The sequence below is a fragment of the Equus przewalskii genome, chromosome 2 (assembly GCF_037783145.1).
Source record: "Equus przewalskii isolate Varuska chromosome 2, EquPr2, whole genome shotgun sequence".
NCBI classification, from domain to species: Eukaryota; Metazoa; Chordata; class Mammalia; order Perissodactyla; family Equidae; genus Equus; species Equus przewalskii.
Window position 1 is genome coordinate 69,074,579 of NC_091832.1, and position 19,656 is coordinate 69,094,234.

A 19,656-nucleotide genomic window follows, 5' to 3' on the forward strand; every position below is an offset into this window, starting at 1 on the left:
AGGGAAGGGTCCTCTAGACACTTTACTAGACGCAGTGCCTCCCTCAAGGAGCTTAGAGTCCACTCAGTCAATAGGTGTTTATTCCATGCCTCTGGGGTTTTGTGTGCAGATAAGGCAGAGGGTGACCGAGGGGAGCACCGAGTAATATGGGTTCACATAAGAGAGGCCTCTACCTGGAGCAGTGGGGGAGAGGGGGGGTAGTCAGGGAAAATTTCCTGCAGGAGCATGGGATTGTTTTCTTAATTTCTCTTTCTGATAGTTTGTTGTTGGTGTATACTGATTTTTGCATATTAATTTCATATCCTGCAACTTTACTGAAATCATTTATTAGTTCTAACAACTTTCTGGTGCAGTATTTAGGATTTTCTGTATATAATATATCATCTGAAGATAGGAACAATTTTACTTCTTTTTTTCCTGTGTGGACGCCTTTTATTTCTTTTTCTTTCCTAATTGCTCTGGCTAGGACTTCCAATACTAGGTTTAATGAAAATGGCAAGAGTAGGCATACTTGTCCTGTTCCTGATCTTAAAGAAGAATCTGTCAGTATTTCACCATTGAGTATAATGTTAGCTGTGGGATTGTCATATATGGCCTTTACCATATTAAGGTACATTCCCTCTATATCTAGTTTATTAAGAGTTTTTATCATGAAAGGATATTGAAATTTGTCAAGTATCTTTTCTTCATCTATTGAGATGATCATATAATTTTTATCCTTCATTTTGTTAATATGGTTTATCGTATTGATTGATTTACAAATGTTGAACCAGCCTTGCAATCTGGAATAAATCCCACTTGTTCATGGTGTCCAATCCTTATAATGTTTTGTTTAATTTGGTTTGCTGATATTTTGTTGAGGATTTTTGCATCTATGTTCATGGGGGAAATTGACATTTACTTTCCTTTTCTTGTAGTATCCTCATGTGTCTTTGGTATCAGAGTAAGGCTAGTCTTGTAAAAGAAGGTTGGAAATGTTCCTTCCTCTTCTGTTTTTGGAAGAGTTTAAGAAGGATTGGTATTACTTCTTCTTTAACTGTTAGTAGAATTCACCAGGGAAGCCATCTAGTCCTGGACTTTTCTTTGTTGGGAGATTTTTGATTGCTAAATGGATCTCCTTACTACTAATTGTTCTGTTCAGTTTTCCTATTTCTTCATGATTCAGTAGGTTGCATATTTCAAGGAATTTATCCATTTCTTCTAGGCTGTCCAATTTGTTGGCATGTAATGTTGATAGAAGTCTCTTATGATCTTGTATTTGTGTGGTGTCACTTGTAATATTTCTTCCTTCATTTATAATTTTATTTATTTGAGTCTTCTCTCTCCCTTTTTTTTTTGGCAAGGCTAGCAAAGGTTGTCTATTTTATCTTTAAAAAAATCTAGCTTAGCTTCATTTGTCTTTTCTATTATCTTTTTAGTCTCTATTTCCCTTATTTCTTCTCTGATCTTTTTTTATTTCCTTCCTTCTGCTAACTTTGGGCTTAGTTTGCTCTTTTTCTAGTTCCTTGAGGTGTAAAGTCAGGTTGTTTATTTGAGATCTCTTTTTTCTTAATGTAGGTGTTTAGCACTGTAAACTTCTCTCTTAGAATTACTTTTGCTGTGTCCCATAGTTTTGGTGTGTTATGTTCTCGTTTTCATTTGTCTCAAGATGTTTTTAAATTTCTCTTTTTATTTCTTCTTTGACGCACTGTTTGTTCAGAAGCATGTTGTTTAATCTCCACATTTATGAATTTTCCAATTTTATTTTTGTAATTGATTTCTAGTTTCATAACATTATAGTTGGAAATGACATTGGATGATTTCAATCTTAAATTTATTAAGACTTGTTTTGTGGCCTACCATATGATCTCTCATGGAGAATGTTCCATATGTGCTTGAGAAGAATGTATAGTCCGCACCTGTTGGATGGAATGTTCCATACATATCTGTTGGATCCATTTGGTCTAACATGCAGTTTAAGTCCAATGTCTCCTTATTGATTTTATGTCTGCAGGATTTATCCATTGTTGAAAGTGGGATGTTGAATTTCTCTATTATTGTATTGCTATTTATCCCTTCAGATCTATTAATATTTTTGCTTTATATACTTAGGTGTTCCTATATTAGGTACATGAATATTTATAGTTGTTATATACTCTTGATGAATTGATCCCTTTATAATTGTATAATGATCTTCTTTGTCTCTTGCTACAGTCTTTGGCTTAAAGTCTATTTTATGTGATCTAAATATAGGTACACCTGCTTTGGTTTCCACTTGCATAGGAGATCTTTTCTCATCCTTTCACTTTCAATCTTTGTATATCCTTAAACCTGAGGTAAGTCTCTTGTTGGCAAGATATGAGTGAGTCTTGTTTTGTTTTTTATCTATTCAACTACTACGTCTTTTAATTTGAGAATTTACTCCATTTACATTTAAAGTAATTGTTTATATTTACTACTGCCATTTTGTTAACAGTTTTCTAGTGGTTTTCTAATCTTTTTTCCCTTCCTTCCTCTCTTATTCTCTTCTTTTGTTACTTGAAGATTTTCTGTAGCAGTATACCTTCACTCCTTTCTCTTTACTTTTTGTGTAATCTACTATAGGCTTTTGCTTTGTGGTTACCATGAGGTTTGCATAAGACATCTTGTATTTATAACAGTATTTTAAGCTGATAATTTAATTGTGAACACATGGTATCACATTTCTGGAATCTAAAAAAGTGAAACAAACTCATAGAAACAGAGAGTAGAAAAGTGGTTGCTAGGGGCTAGGTGGTGGGGGAAATAGGGAGAGGTTGATAAAAGGGTACAAACTTTCAGTTATAGGATGAATCAGGTCTGAGAATCTCAATGAATAGCATGGTGACTATAATTGATAACACTGTAGTGTGTAATTGAAATTTGCTGAGAGTACAATTTAAATGTTCTCACCAAAAAAAAAAAAAAAAAAAAAACCCCTAAATATGTGAGGGGGTAGATGTTGTAACACACTCAGTGGGGGAAATTCTTTCACAATGTATGTATATATCAAAGCATCACATTGTACACTTTAAATATCTTACAATTTATTAATCAATTATACCTCAGTAAAGTTGAAAAAAATGTCACCCTACTTTTCTGTTTGTTCTTCATGGAGCATATTATTTTGCAGCAAGCTACTTTATCATAACTCTAAATAGAGTTCAATACAATTTAGTCAAACTATAAATCATCTACTTAATGGGAAATCAATGGCTTTTCTGTTTTCAAGGGAGACAATTTTGACTATATTAGTCTTCAAAATTACAAAATAAAGAGCAAAATAGGAATATGAACTATGATTGTTTTTTAAACTTAGAGTTATATATCAACTCCTTCTCACATATATTTCCTTTATCACAGACACCGTGTGCTCTTGGAAAACTTATTTAATTTATTTTCCATTCAGGACCCCTATCTGTAAAATTGGAGTGATAATACTTATCTCATAGGGCTATTGTGCACTCTATAAATGCTGAATCTGAACTGAAAATCTACATAGATGCACATCAATTATGCGATCATATTTAAGAATCTTTGAAAACATGCTTTTGAATAATAGGCTTATCTATGTTGATCTCCTTCTTCAGGAGGAGCTAGAGGAGCAAAAAAGAAAGAGAAGGAGAAGATTGTCACATCTAGATGGGAATTTTTGTATAACATATAGTATGTATAACTTTTCTCTTTTAAAATGTAGTCAAGTATTTAGTTCTTATGATTTTGGATTTATTGAAAAATTTTAAAGGTCATGAAATGTGTTATATATCATGTGCATTTAGATTCTCATATTCTGTCATTTTTTATGTACCAGTTGTCTATTTATTGCATCTCAATTCCAAATACATTTTTCAATGCCTGCTGTGACAAATGGAGCTGGTCTGTTTGCAGATCTGTCCTTAGCTAGCCTGACGCTAAGCTTTGTCAGGATGTAGCACAAGAGGATGTTCTTTGGGGAAGAGGTTCTTCTTCCTTGTTCTAGTGTGCTCCTCTCAGCAAACTCCTGATTTTCCAAGTAATAGCAATGTCAAACGTGTTCATCTGTACATTGGCCATTCTGATTTCCTCTTCTATTAATTGCCTATACATATCCTTTGCACATTTACCTAATGCGTGGGTTGGCTATCTTTTTCTGTAAAGGGACAAATCATATCATAATGTCCTCAACTCTTTAACTGTTCTTGCCGAAAGGCTAACAGTGTTTTTTGTATATCGTTCTTAGCTCATGGCTGTACACAAACAGGCAGCGAGCTGAATTTGCCCCACAAGATATAGTTTGCCAGCTCCTGATCTATTGGGCTGTTTGTACCTTATTGAATTTTAAGATTGCTATATATAATCTGGGTTCTAAGCCTTCATCAGATATATAGATTGCAAATATCTTATATTTTAATAGCTCTCTTACTAAGACCCTAGCATTCTCATTTATCATCATAGATTACATTCTTTAATGATTTTGGCAATTTTATATATTTTGAAGCTCTGCTCTTACATTCATCCAAATGCACATTTAAAAAATTTTAATGTATTATTTTTTCATTGGTGAAAGAATAATGTATTATTTCATCTTTCATTTCTATCATTGTGGAGTCACTCATTTTATCCCAAATGACCTTTCATGCCTTAAGATTTCTTTTATTAAATATTACTATAGAAAAATCAGCTATCTTTAGTTTAGAATTTACCTGATGTGTCTTTTTTATTTTCAACTTTTCTGGTACTATGTTTTATAATCCTTTCTACAAGCTTATAGATGAATTCTTAATCCAATCTGACTATATCTTTCCTTAAGTTGGAAATTTTAGTGCACTTAAATTTATTGTGATTAACAGTATATTTGTTTTATTTCCTCACTCATAAAATGGAGACAATATAACTCATAGTTGTTATTAGAATTAAATGAGTTAATATGTCAGACATTTAGAAAAATAGTTGGCAGATATATGTTTTAAAATTTAAATATTACATATTATTGTTTTTACCATGGTTAGATGTTATATAACCTACTTATATTGGTTAGAAGTTATATATCCTGCTCCTATTCGTGGTTACCCTTATAACATTACCACGTACATTTAACAAAATATGAAGTTAATCCTCTTCTCAAACACTGTAAGGAACTTAGAACCCCTCAACTTTATCTATCTTGAGTTTTACATATTATTATTGTCTTATATTTAATTCTGCTTTCTTCTCAAATGAGTCATTATTTTTAATAGTATTAATATCTTTAAAATTGGAACATAATTACCAATTCTTTGATAACTATTCCTTCTTGTTTATCACTTACTGTTGTTTTCATTTTTCTTCCAGAAGAAAATCTCTTAGATGTTTTTACAATGAATATCTGTTAGTGGTAAACTCTCAGTTTTTACTAATCTGAAATTGACTTAATTTAGTTTCCATTTGTAAATAGTAGCTTAACAGGGTGTAAAAATTTAGGTTGACAATTAAGATGTTTCTCTTTAGCTTTGTTATGCAATTTCAGTACTATGTGTATGGGTGTAGCTTTCTTTTTATTTATTTCATTTAGAAACTTATTGTGTTTCCTGAATGTGAGGATACAGGTCTTCCAAAAGTTCTATGGAATGTCAGAAACTATCTATTGAATATTTCATTTTCTATATTCTCTTCTTTAATTCCTAATAACATGCATTAAACATTAACATTCTATTTCACTTCTCTTAAAATATATTTTTTCATCTCTGTCTGTCTCTGCTACATCTGTGTGATTCTTAAACTCTCCCAGTTGATTATTTATATCATCAGCTATATCTAACCTGAATTTTAAATTTCAATTACTGTATTCTTTTTTCATTTCTACGAATTCAATTCTTTTTAAAAATCTGCTCAGTATTTTGATAGTATCTATACCTTTTCCACCTATTTTTTCTTTCCTTTCTTTAATAATTTTACTCTACATAGGATAATTCCAGTATCTAAATATCTAGAGTCTAATTCAGCTACTTGTCATCTTGGATTACTCTTACCTGAACATTTTATAATTTTTTATTGTGACATCATTTTCTGTGAAGCATTTCCTGTGGAGAAACTACATTGCCTGGGGACCAGTTTTTGCTTCTAGAGAGCTTTTTAATATGAGTATGCTCTCAGAAGGGCTAGGTATCCAAGGGACATTACCAATATTTGAAAAATAGTTGCTGTCTTGGAGAGGGAGGGAACCAAATAGCAAAGCAGTGAGGCATTTCCCTGTCCCACAAGTCACGCTACAATTGCAAAGCTTCCCTTTTCCACCAGTTAGGCCAGCATTGATTGAAGATTATAGGTTTCAAGTATCTTAATGTACATCCTAACTAGAATTAGAATTTCTCAAGCACTACTGGTGCTGGTATTAGGTAGTGCTTTTCATAAATTATATTGTCTAGATTTATTTGTTAAATAATTATATGAATAAATATCAGAATTTTGATATGCTATACCACACCCACTACCCATCTTGAGAACGAATAATTAATATTTATAAGTTGAAAATACAAGTGATTAATGCAAAAAAAAGTCAATTTATAGTACAACTGAAATTGTAAGAAACACAAATGCAAGTAGGAAGACAGTGAAAAACCAAGGATAAGGAAAGGATGCCTCTGTTAATGCTTTCCTCAAAATACAAACCACGCCATTTGGAATAATGCCCCTAAACGGTAATAAAATACACATGTGCATGTTTTATATTGCAATTATGACTTTTTGTGATTGGTTTAATTAATATTTAACTCTCCAACTAGAATTTAACCTTTATGAGAGCAAAGATTGTGATTTTTTTCACTTATTAAATTCTTAATACTTAGCATAGTGCTTGGCATATTAGTAGGCATTAAGCAAATATTTGATAAATAAACAAATAGAGTGAATAAACTACATGGTTTTACTTTCTCTTTTGGTTTGAAAATGACAAAACTTATTATGAGGGACCCTTTATTCTCAGGAAATTCAAACACAACTAACAGACATTCTGTTGTGTAAACGGATTTGAACAAATTTATTAGATCCCTGTGGAAAATTTTCGTGCAATTTATTTTAATTTTTAATTATAGCCCTCTAAGGAATGTCCACTAAATATTCTTTTAGGGTAGGTTTACATATTTAAGCCTTATTATCTTTAATCTTTTCACTTTATTTGTCTTTTGGGGGCAATCTTCCTGTTTAAATAATTTTAATGGCATTCTTTGAAATGAACCCCTCCCCACCACCTGTACCCTATCACCACTATTTTAGCAGCCAGCTATCATTTTTTGAGTCACTGATTCCAGCTTTAAAATATCTTGAGAGAATATAGATGCAGTTGTACGTTTTGATTGAAAATTATATTTTTTACTAAATTTCCATAGTTAACTCTCTAAAATTTCCTAATAGAGCTTTTGATTGATATGAGATTTTTCAGTTCTTGGATTTGTTGTGCAGTTAAATATTGTGATTAATATCACCTTCTGATATCATCTAATAGATGTAGCAATGTTGGATATGTTTTTTTAAAATATAATTTGCAAATATACTGAAGCATTAAGCACGTGTGAAAATATTATAAATTAGTTTGAGTAACCTTGGTTGCTATTTTTATTTCAGATGCACGTATACACTACAAATTTGATAGTTCAGCAGAAATGAAATGCTGTGTAAGTAATTTTCCAGCTATATGGACAATACAGATAGGCAGAGCAGGGTAAGGGCAGAGGGATTGGTGAAACCCTTAGCTTGTATTCATATAGAAAAGGCACATAACACAAGTAATTTCATTATTTACTCAATATTTCCACTCTGGCGGCAAAGGCAAGATAATTCTTGGCTGCCTGGACCTTTTATCTACACATCTTTGGCTGCATATTGGCTTCTCAGGCCTTCTCTTTTCATTTGCTTTAACCCAAATACATTTCCACCAACAAGTCCTCTAAAGTTAGGAGTTGATATTTACTGTATTAATTTTTTATTTAAAATATTGGATGAGAGGGAGGTAATATATAGTGAGACACACTCAGGGCCCTATAATTTCTTTGGAATCATCCTGCATCAGTGCGTGCCCCAGGTCGATGTCATGGTGTGGACTGGAGTCACAAGGTGAGCCTGGATTCAGGTTGAATATACTGAGGGTGAGTGAAAGGCAAGCAGATTGAAGGCTGGACAATGAAAAAAGCAGATGCCCAAAGAAAGCAGGGAGACAAATAATTGTATCTCACAATGTGTCAGAGTCAGTCTTTCCATCAATCATTTCCTAAGCTAATGACAAAATTTCTCAATTTCTCAATTTTATAGCAATAACTCTAAAAGATTAAAAGCTAAATAATCATTGGCAACCATTTACTATGCATTGAAGCATAAAAACTTTGAATCCATTCACAAACCAGCTCTTTTCTTCTTTTTGATAAACTTGTACACTACATATTTTTCTTATAAAATAGAAGGCATTACTGCAATTCAAGTTATAAATCTTCAGGAGGTAATTATTATTCCTGTTTTCCTCCTTCCATGCCAGATTTAACAAATGGTATTACAGGTTTTCCAAAGCAAGTCTTATTCCCATTACCACTAAATAAAATTTCCAAACATTTTGATAGTTAAGGAAAAGTTATTTTTAATGCCACATATGGCTATAGTTACTAAATCTAAGCAAGTATGTAATTTAACGTTTCTTTTAAAAAATAACTTTTACCCTTATGAAGAATAAGAATTAATCATCAGATGCTTTCAGATTCTCTATATGGGAGAATAAAATTTCATATTTGAGGCTTACTATCAAAAATACAGTGTAATAGAAACCAAATAAAGAGACTAAGATATTTAAAAACAAAATTGGACAGAATTTGAATCTGATACTGTGGCATATTAAACTTAGTCCTAGACAGTAAAAATCCATCCAATACAGGCAGGGGACATTTGGGGACTTTGGAAATATAATTGCTGTTTCTCATACATTTCTTTAAAAATGCTGTTTTGTGCAGTTACATTAAGTCATGACCTCCTTAATAAACTAGATTGACATTCAAAATTGATTTTTAAAAATAATTTAATAAAACCATATTAAGTGGGAGCAGTTTCTTGTGTGTAGAGTCAGTGAAGATTGTATAGGAGTTAGAACTTTGGCAAATACAGAACACAACCAATATACTGACGTAGGGGTTGAAAATAATTTACAAAATTAATTTAATAAAATGCCTAAAACAGTAACTAACAATTATTAACAAAATAACAACAAAGTATCCGTATTTGCATTTAACAACACATTTCAGCCAAAGTTGAATTAATATAAAAATAATGTGCAGTGAACCAATATCTGACATAAGATACAATAAAAATTAATGTTCACATTGAGGACCTAAAGTTATGACAACACCTCTACTGCCTTCTAAATACCCTTTTACTTTAAGTTCTCGGTTGTGTTGAACACAGCTCTTTGTGGCCTAATAAGATGTCAACCAAAATACCCAGAGGATTTCTAAAAGCACACAACATTTCCCGTAGCACGCCGGATAAAATAATTTAACACATTTATTTCAACAAAGGCCTGTGGTTACTAACACCGAACTAGAGAGTAGTTTTTTGTTTTTTAATTTCTAGTACTAATTGTGGTTCTTAAAGGTATCTACAGTTCATATTTGACTTGTCATGCTGCTCCTTAAAGGAACAATATGTTTATGCTGAAAGTTTGACTGTAATTCACCCCTAAAATTTAGTTTATGTGGAAAAGGTTCATCATAAAAAAATAGCTACTACTTATATATGTCAAGATTGATTCAACTACATTTTGTAGAACAAGCACAGATTTTGATATCAGACGAGCTGGGTTTCAACATCTAACTTTACACTGTGACCCTGGGAACATTCCATACCTTCTTGGAGCCTCACTTCCTGAACTACAAAATGAGAACCTCACCACAGTTCTCAAAGGGTAGCATAAAGTTTAAAAAGAGCGAGTGCATGTGCCTAGTCCTGGGCTAGGCATAATGTAGTACACCAGGTGTTAATGGTTTTTCTCCTCTCTTTCCCATTCCTGATATATTTTGGCTAATTGGAGATTAGTGAAAAAATATAGAAATTGTTACTGGAATAAATCAGCTCCACTAAAAAGCTCATTATATTGCAGGCAATAGTTATGCATTTCCAAAGTAACATTCAATAAGATCAAAATAATGGTTTTGAAAATGTATTTACATATTAATAATTAATATGCAAGAAAAGATTTTTCGGGGGAACAAGGACAAAAGAAACAAATACGCAACATCTGTGTGCATAGGTTAATTTTGTAAAAATGAAGAAAAATACCCCATTTTGTTAAACGTTGGATGTTCATGGACAGGCCACAGAAACAAAGCTACTTCATACAGCAATCTGCATCATCAAAAAATATCAAAATAGAGTTTCTCTAAAGGAAAGAGCCTTTTGAATGGGGTTAATAATAATTAGAAGTTCCCATTATTTGTCCATAAAACTTCCTAGAAAGGTGCTACTTCAAACAGGATTCTAGTAGAACTTGGCACATAAATTTTAACTTTTCAACCACCCACTACTTTTCACCTTCTTGTAGCTTCACTCACTCAGACAATCTCTCATATACATACATTAATATTAAAAACACACGTGGCTTTAAAGCAGAATATTCATTTTCTACAACAAAAGCAGGTCATCATATTTATACCCAATGTTCTCAGTCATGAAAATGGATTTTCGTCATAGGGCTGCTAATTAACATACACTATTAGGTTCAACATTTCCAAAGGTATGTCTCTAGGAGGATCTGTTTGATCATGTGCAAGAATTCTAAGGCATTATAAGTAGTTGTTCCACAGGACAAGTGCTGCCCTTGATATACTCTTGATACATTTAACAAGTCTTTAGTCTTCAAATGCCACCAGCCAGACATAAGGAGACATTCATAGTCTACAGGTGGTTGGCTCAAAGGTCAAAAACTTTGCTTAAAAAAAATGTTAATGGAATAGCACCATAGAAAGTCTTTCAGACACAAATCCTGTTTTTCTACATTACATTTTTTTTTAACTGAATCCCAGGAAGAGAAAAAAAAGAAAAGAGGTCTTTCAATTCTTACAAGGCCTACTTCCACTTCATTTCATCTCATTTTTTTTAAATACAACATTAAACCATGACAACATCAACAATAACAACTACAACAGATCAACAATAAAAGAAAGACAATAGCAGCAGTGATAACTTGAGTATGAACCATCCAGGCAGTCACTTAGAAGAATCCTGTTCACACCTGTTGGGAGTTTTCCCATAAAGTTCATAAGACATCACAAGGCTTCTTGGATTTGGTGTGAAAAGGCAGCACTTCCACAGAAAGAACTGAGTTTACCAATCAACTGGGCATTTTCCAGCACTTAAATAAATGATGTCAAGAGTTTAACTGCAATAATAGACACGCTGACATTTCAAACTTGTCAAAATGTCAGTAAAATGAAGTGGTCTCAAGATCATTTGTGTTTCAAAGAGGTTAATCTGGCCTGCAAGTGAAAATAATGAAGCTGAAATATTCCAGTTTCCAAACATTGGACACAATCACATTTAAAGTACTAACCATCCTCAAAAGACACTCATTTCACAACATCTTATATGGATCTGGTTTACATTGTATCCAAGTTACTGAGCCAAAGCAATTATCCCAAGATATAAGGAGAGGGTTTTCCAGTTTATGACTTGCAAGATCATTTTCTTTCTCCCAGATCTTGAAAAATTGTCAAAAAGAACACTCTGCAGGGTCACAGACCCTGAGCTGAACTGTCTCAATTGTGAGGCATCTATGTCAAGCTGGGATCAAAAGCTTGTGGAGTCTTCCTTGAAGCTTGTGATGCCCTTTTACCAGCTTTATTTATACTGTCAAACACGAGTTCAAATATCCTGGTACTGCTGATCAGTTAGCTGGAAACTTCTCTTTTAGTACAGAGATACTTCTGGTCTTATAGTTTCTTCTGTTCAAACTCATTATATAAAACATTTGTGCTAATATCTTCATTTAAAAAAAAAATACGTCTTCTCTCCATTATGCATATTCCTTTATGTTCCGACAGAGGTTTTGATGTTATTTTTTGGTATGTGTGGTATCTGGATATCTAATGCTTTTGTATCTTATATGAAATCCTTTCTTGTTGATTGTGTCATCAGTGTGAAACTGAATTAAAACTGTGTCCCCAATTGAATAGATCTCTTCTGGTGGCTGAAGATAAAACAAAAAACAAGCAAATAAACAAGAGCATAAGTCACTTTTTCTTCACTGTAATTCATGTTTGGGAATTTGGGGGGGGGGAGCGGTATATAATTTAATCCTCCCAACAACCTTGAAAAGTGACTATGAGTGACTTCATTTTACAGATGAGAAAACTTGAGTTTCACAGACGTAAATGACATGCTCAAGCTCACATGGCGAGGCAGTGAAGTGGCTTGCCTTTAAACATACTTAAATCTGTTTCCAAGTTCTGGAACTTGGTGTTTTCTCCTAAAGTTTTAAGCCAAGTTCCTTTGATTTACAAATAAATAAAGTGGGGTTCACAAAGGATAAAGAGATATTAAGTTTGTTCAGAAGCTGTTCAGAGGCAGAGCCACTTCCAGAATCCAAATTGTTCATTCCTTCTTGTTTTAATAAATTAAGTACGAAGGTTTTATTTTGTTTTGTTTTATTTCAGTTGCTATTTGCATGGGAGTTCAATAGTATTATTTAAGCAAGAGATCCTGGTAGACATTCAAGCAAATGGGACTAATGTCTTCAAAACAAAATGTGTACTGAGAAGACCATTTGATATTAACGCAGTGAGTCTTGGGAAGTAACGCACTGAGAAAGCCTTAAGCTTTTTCTTATTTCTCAGGGTGGCACACTTTAACCTGTATCTGGAACTCTGTCCCATTTGCAAGTGGCACACTGCAATAGAACAACATTCCTGCAGCGCTGGCTGAGCCCACACACCAGTGGTAGACCCTGCCACTCTCACCAAGTATATTTGTTGAGAAGGGAATGTCAATGCGAAGAGAGTGCATATTCTTTTAGGAAGGTGATAACATTGCCAAAGATGTGTAAGTTATATTATATATATATATTTTTTTATTATTATATTAAGTTATATTATTAAATATTTAAAGACATTGCACAATAAAAATGTGAATAAAAAAGTTAGAAGGTGGACAGTAATAAGAAATTATAACTACTGAATTCATCTGTTTTGTTTGACATTATCGAGCAAATTGACTAGAGATGGAGAAACGGTAAGGGAAGAAGTAGCATGTTGTAATTTGTCAAGTTATTAATAATACCAGGTAACTTTTTTGTAAAAACATTGCCAATCTGTATATGTTACACATATCAATCACAAATCAATAGGCATTTTTTCTATCATGTCTATTTTATCCTGTTGGTATTGTATTTACCCCCGATCCACAGAATCGACCAAGGCCCACTGCTGTTGAATCGAGACCGTCAAAGAGCTCAACATAGTCATAGCCACAGTCAGCTTCTTCTTCCACTTCAAAAATCTGGAAGGATAACTCGAGTCGAGAGCCCCGTTCTGACACTAGCAGCCATTCACAGTCGATTTGTCCTGGGTAGTTGTTATCACCAAACTGAGCATGTGAGTACAGATCTCTGGGTTTTGATTCTGCTTTCAGTCGGCCACCACACTCTGCCCAGGAAAGAAAAATGAAAGAAGTAAGCTCGATAAGGCTTAACAGGTGCAATTTCAATTTCAGTGGAGTTTAACCATTCTCTAACTTCTGTATTCATTGCTATCATCAGGTATGTTTACCATAATTGCTGAGTCAGATGGTGTAATGGATACTGGCACAGGCCCTGGACACACTGCAGGGTTGGAATCTCAGCTCCAACACCTACTAGCTCAGCGACTTTGGATGAGTGTCATCACTTCTCTGATCCATAGTTTTCTCAAGGGTAAAATGCAGATGACAATAATAGTACCAATCTCAGTGGGTTTTGAGGATTTAATCAATATATGAAAATCACTTAAAACAGTGCCTGCCATATAATAACTCTCAATAAATAATTTTAATTGTTATTCCTCTTATTGTTTTTAGTCCCAAATAACTATCTTCATGGAGAAAAATTCAATGTCTTAAACTGAGTTTAATCTTAATAATTTAAGAGCCTAGAATCCAAAGCAATAACTTTAAAACCAAAAATATATATAAAACCCCTGTGTGTGTGTTTGCATTATCTAGAATTCTCTATATAGAATATATAAAATAGTATTACTTTACTTAGGTAGAATATTTATCTAACTTGGTTAGGAAAAACATAGACACATCATTAATTATAGTTACCTTTACAGTTCCAGGACCTATTCAGTTATATTTTGTTTTCGTAATAAATAAAAAATTTTAAATGCTCTTTTTACAGCTTGTTTTTCAGAGAAATATCAATAAACGTATGCTCCACCAGTTACTGCCTATGTCACTAGAGGTAAATATGACAGATAAATAAATGAGTGTGCATAAAAATTTAAAGTTAGTGTAATTTAAAGAATAAAAGTTTCCAAAAAATTTGCTCAGGAACTCTTTGCAGTTAGAGCCCCAAAACTTTATAATAACTAGAGATTAAATAAAGGCGGCAGAAGTCCAACACACATGCAAACGTGTGGCTGGGAGTGGGAGGCAACAAAGAATAGAGTAAAGAACGAAAAGTATTAGGAGAAAGTAGAGTTTCTTTCTGTCCCTGTTTGTGAAGGACTGAGAGGTTCTGGGAAGTAGTAATTTCAGTACTAAAACCAGGAAAGTCTCAGGAAAACTGGGATGATTAGGAAGGGACAAAAATTCACTGTGGAAAGATCTGGACAAACTAAGCCACCGAATATCAAAACACAACTGTAACACTCTCGTGGTCGTTTGGGAGCAGACAGGCCTTGGCAGCACCCTGTAAAGATGGATTAGGAGCTAAATTCTTACTTGGATTTTTCAGATTTGTATGTGGTTTACCCACACTGTGGTTTGGCGATTTTAAATAACTAAATATTTCTGAATTCCCAGATATGGAACTCCATTCAGATATCTCTGAATTCGTGGGCTCAACAAACCCTATGCACATAGTCACAGACAACTGCACATTCAGAGACCTTTGTGTGACTAACGTATGAAAGAATTTCCCACTAGGGTTCTGGTCATGAGAATGGCTTCCCCACGGGGCTGTGTTACATGATGAATCTAAAGGTCGCTCTGTCTTCTAGATGTAGGTGTGGCATCTTGCACAATCTAGTGATAGAGGTGCCACTATTGCAAATGCAAATTTCGAAGATACACATGTGCTGGAACCACCATGGAAGGCTGGATACCAATCAGTCTGGGATATAGTCTCTTGAGTCCTGCAGACTGGAAGCCAAGCATCTTCCTTTTTCCACCATAATGCTTCTCTTATTTCACTAACTCCATGAATTTCTGTCTTCTCCCTGTGACTCAACAACTCAGCCAAACTGCCTGGGTCCAAATTTGAGCTCTGCCCTTCATCAGCTGTGGGACTTTGTTCTACACTTCACTTCTAAAATGGGAATCACACATAATACTCACATCATAGGGTCTAGATGTAGAGTGAATGGGTTAATATATGTAAATGCTTGAAAGGTGCCTGGCACATAGGAAAAACCATATAAGTGTAAACTATCATTACTGTTATTATTTTCCAAAGAGACTATCTAAATACCATCATCTGTACTTCTGGGGATCCACTCAAGTATGAAATGAAAAGCCAGAAAAACTGAAAAACAATTTAAAACACTATTAATCCGCTATCAGAAGGGAAAAAATTTCTTTTTTGAAGGCCAAGAAAATATTTTGTGAAAAATATTTCTGAATTCAATATACAAATATATAAACCAGTGCAGTCCCACTTACAGATTTTTAGAAGTTCTACCTATTCTCAAAGTTTGACATAATTGACAGATCTTTTTTCTTTTCAGCTTTTGAAAAACTGTCGGTGCTTGTATGACTTTTCTTTCACAGCCCAGAAAAGGCTGCAGCGGGGTGGACTGTGCGATAGGGAAGAGGCATAGGCTTCTGTGTGCCTGCTTTGCACAGACAAAGTAGCCAAACAAAGACCAGGAGCCAGAAGAGACAATTCTCTGCCAGCCCAGCTTGGAACAAAAATCAGGGAGGAAATGAAGTAGTGAACAAAATGGGAAAAGAGATTTCACAAAGTGTTTGTGAATCTGAAAGGACAGTAAGGCAACATTATTCAATTTTAGTGAAGGCTTCTAGAAAATGGCATACGTTCAAAAACAAATGACTTAAATTACGTTTAAGGATGACTTAAAATGTTTCAAAAAGTTCCCCTGTTTTCGTTGATCTGTTTCAGTGCATAACTGCATTCCTATGGGTCACTGCTCAAACTGATAAATCTGGAATTAATTTTCCAACCGTGGGAAAAAAAAGAGAGAATTTACTCTGCAGGATAAATATTTTCAGGATGAACATTTGAATATTATATGCACAAGAGGTGTCATTTTAATATACCCTCAGAGAAATTTCATGAGCAGAAAATAATAGGCAGCATGAGAGCAAGGGTTTATGAGTATTTTTGAGAATTCTAGTGGCTATTCTTCAAAATATGGTTCAATATATCATTTAACATGGTCCCTTTAAAATAAAATTTTTAAATTGAGTAAATGCATTTCCTGCAAATATCCCTATTCATTTACCAAGTCAGGAAAATATAAAAGCAGCAGTTCAGCACGTCAGCGTATCATTTTTAAGTCAACTGTTGGAAATACCTCACAAGCTACTGGAGCATCTTCTACAGAATTCTGGGAAATGGAAAATGAAGCTGAATATGAAAGGTAACAAGAAGGGAAGAGAAGCCCGGGGGTTGCCTTCATTTTAATTTGGAAAGACACATTTGTTTATTTCCTGGTAATGTGTTAAGTTCTCGGAAAGGTCCTGTAATTTGACCCATAAATGCTTTTAGTGGGCATTCTAATTTAATTGAGTTAGATCAAAATAATTTCCTTTCTAAGGAGCTTAATAATACATTATTTGCTTTTTAAACATCATTGACAGATAGTGTGATGCTTTATGCTGCAGAAAAGAAGTTTTACCAGAAAATGCCATGTTTTTAAATATTATTTTCTATCCACGTTTCATCTCTTCTTCTGTATTTTAGCTGTATCCTCTAAGTGAATACACAGGGTATATTTTTAGCTGAAAGATTTGCTTCCTTCAATTAGTTTATTTAAGGCTGGAGGAATACCATTCATTACCTGAGTGAAATAAATTTGGATCTCCATGAATTTGGATCTACTGTCAGGGGAAAAAAGGCCTCTCTCCAATAAAGTCCTTTCCCCATGGATTTGGACAGTATTACTTATGAAAAAGTAGCCATAATCACCTGGTTTCAAAATTCATTATGTTGGAAACTTTTAAAATTATATACGGAATTATAAATTCTGTATTATAAAATTAAAATTGTATATAGAAATATAAATTTACTGAAGCAAATTAAAATGTTTACTTCAGGGCCCATCAATAATAGCCACGTGTATTCTAGAAAGCAGTAAATAATGCATCAGCAATTTATAAATGTAGCAAAAGTTGACAGATGTGGCACTGGACTTGGCTATCTTGTCAGTAGAAACTGAAAATTGGAACTTAAAAAACTTCTGAAAATCAGAAGTTTAACTTATCAGACCGTTAAGCTGTCCACAGGCAGGAATTTCTTCTATTTTCCCATAAATTCCCACAAATTCATAATTTTTCCCTAGAAATTGCTAATGCCTTATAGTATCTATCCAAAGCACATGCCAAATAAATATCTGATGAAAGACTATGGAATAAACTTGATAAGGAGAAAGTTTTGAGGAGAAATAAGTAGTAGGCAGTTCATAAGAATATTTCAGCATGTATGGCTACTAGAAAGTAACAGTAAGAAATAAATTTACCCCAAAATTCTAAGACAGTTGGTTAAGTGATGGCAAAAATTTATACATGAAGAGAAAAAACCCCACAAACAAACAGATAATGCCAAAACTTTTGACAAGAACAAATGAGCAAGAGTTGGGAAGCCAGGATTCTAATTCCAACTGTTATTTTTTGTGCTACTTTGGTCGTTATTTAAGTTTTAGTCTCAGAATCCTCATTTTTGAGATGATAGAGCTGGATTAAACAATATCACGGCACATTTTGCATGACAAAATTGCACTGAGGTTGCTCATGAGGGTATTTGAATGGAGGTGACCTTAATAGGGAAATAAAATTAGCCTAGTCAGTTAGACACTTTGAACAGAGGATTTGTTCAAAACTTATCTAAGGAAGCATTCAGTCTCTATCTATTGCTTCAAATAACAGTGACCTAGTTTTGTATTGGTTTTCTTCCTAATCCAAAATTGGTACATTAAGAGAAAATATACTATCGTGGAAGGTGTACAAGAGTACATGAGCCTTGCAGACAGAATTAGGATAAAATCTAGGCTTTGACATAATTTTGGAAGTCTTTGTAAATTAACTAATTATCTAGATTTTCAATTTCTTTATTTGGAAAATGAAGACACTAACACCTTCATCATACAGTTCTTTTGAACATTCAATGTTTGTAAAGTGTATATAAAGTATACGTGTGCCTAAAATTAAGTGTATGTTATATATACCATTGGAGGTCTTTTATAGTATAATTAGATCCAACCAATGGATTCTTCATGGTAATATAAACACTGCAAATAGGGTCCATGAGCAGAAGCCATGCAAATTAAGGAGTCATGGAGTTTTACAGCTGTAAGAAGCCTTGAGGTTATTATTTCACAGAGGAAGAAACTGAGACCCAAAGAAATTATCTTTTTCAAAGGTAATGGCACAGTTGGATCAAAAACACAGATGTACCAACACAATGGATCATAATATAATCTTAATCCTTCCACTCATGAAGGGTAAAAAGAGAAGCTTTTTTCCCATAAAAGGAAATTTTTATTACACTAAAAATGGATAATTTATATATAGATAATTTTAAATACTAGAGCATCAACTATTTCAAGAGGTTTTTTTTTTCTTTCCTTTTTTTTTTTTGATTGGCACCTGAGCTAACATCTTTGTCATTCTCCTTTTTTTCTCTTCTTCTTCTCTCCAAAGCCCCCACAGTACATAGTTGTATATTCTAGTTGTGTGCACCTATGGTTGTGCTGTGTGGGACACCACCTCAACATGGCCTGATGAGTGGTGCCATGTCTGCGCCCAGGATCTGAACCGGCGAAACCCTGGGCTGCTCAAGCACTTAACCACTAGGCCCCGGGCCGGCCTCAGGAGTTTTGACCGCATATTTTCACACTGAATTCTTAGAACCGGTGATAGGATATTAAAAAATATATACATATATATGCCATGAACTCTGTGATGGCATGTGAACTCTGTGATGAGAAAAATATCAATGAAATAATAGGATTCCAAATTTTCCACCTTCAATACATGACTAGTTATCAGGAAGATATTTAAAGAGTAAATGTCACATGTATGGAAAATCCTTCATTAATGTGAAATTTCTATGGTATAGGAAGGTTTTTCTCAAACCAAAATACTTATATTAATCATGGAAAATAATTAATGAGTATTATTAACGAGTCCAATCATTAATTACTACTATGAATCAGCTCAATATCCTAACAAGTAATATCCACTCTCTCACAATATGAAGCTAAGGTTCATAATAAAATATACTAGAGTGAAAAATAA

General features: G+C 33.6%; 1 protein-coding gene across 10 annotated transcripts in view; it reads right to left on the reverse strand.

The window, feature by feature from the left end:
* Positions 1-8,992: 8,992 nt before the first annotated feature.
* Positions 8,993-19,656, reverse strand: part of TLL1 (tolloid like 1) — a 192,952-nt gene continuing 182,288 nt past the window's right edge. For all 10 annotated transcript variants that reach the window (XM_008538033.2, XM_070608244.1, XM_070608242.1 and 7 more), the window contains 2 exons: positions 13,375-13,625; positions 8,993-12,172 (listed from right to left, as the gene is read on the reverse strand). In XM_008538033.2, the coding sequence (XP_008536255.2) occupies positions 12,038-12,172; positions 13,375-13,625 (386 nt within the window). In that variant the 3' untranslated portion in view covers positions 8,993-12,037. The remainder of the gene's footprint in view (positions 12,173-13,374; positions 13,626-19,656) is intronic.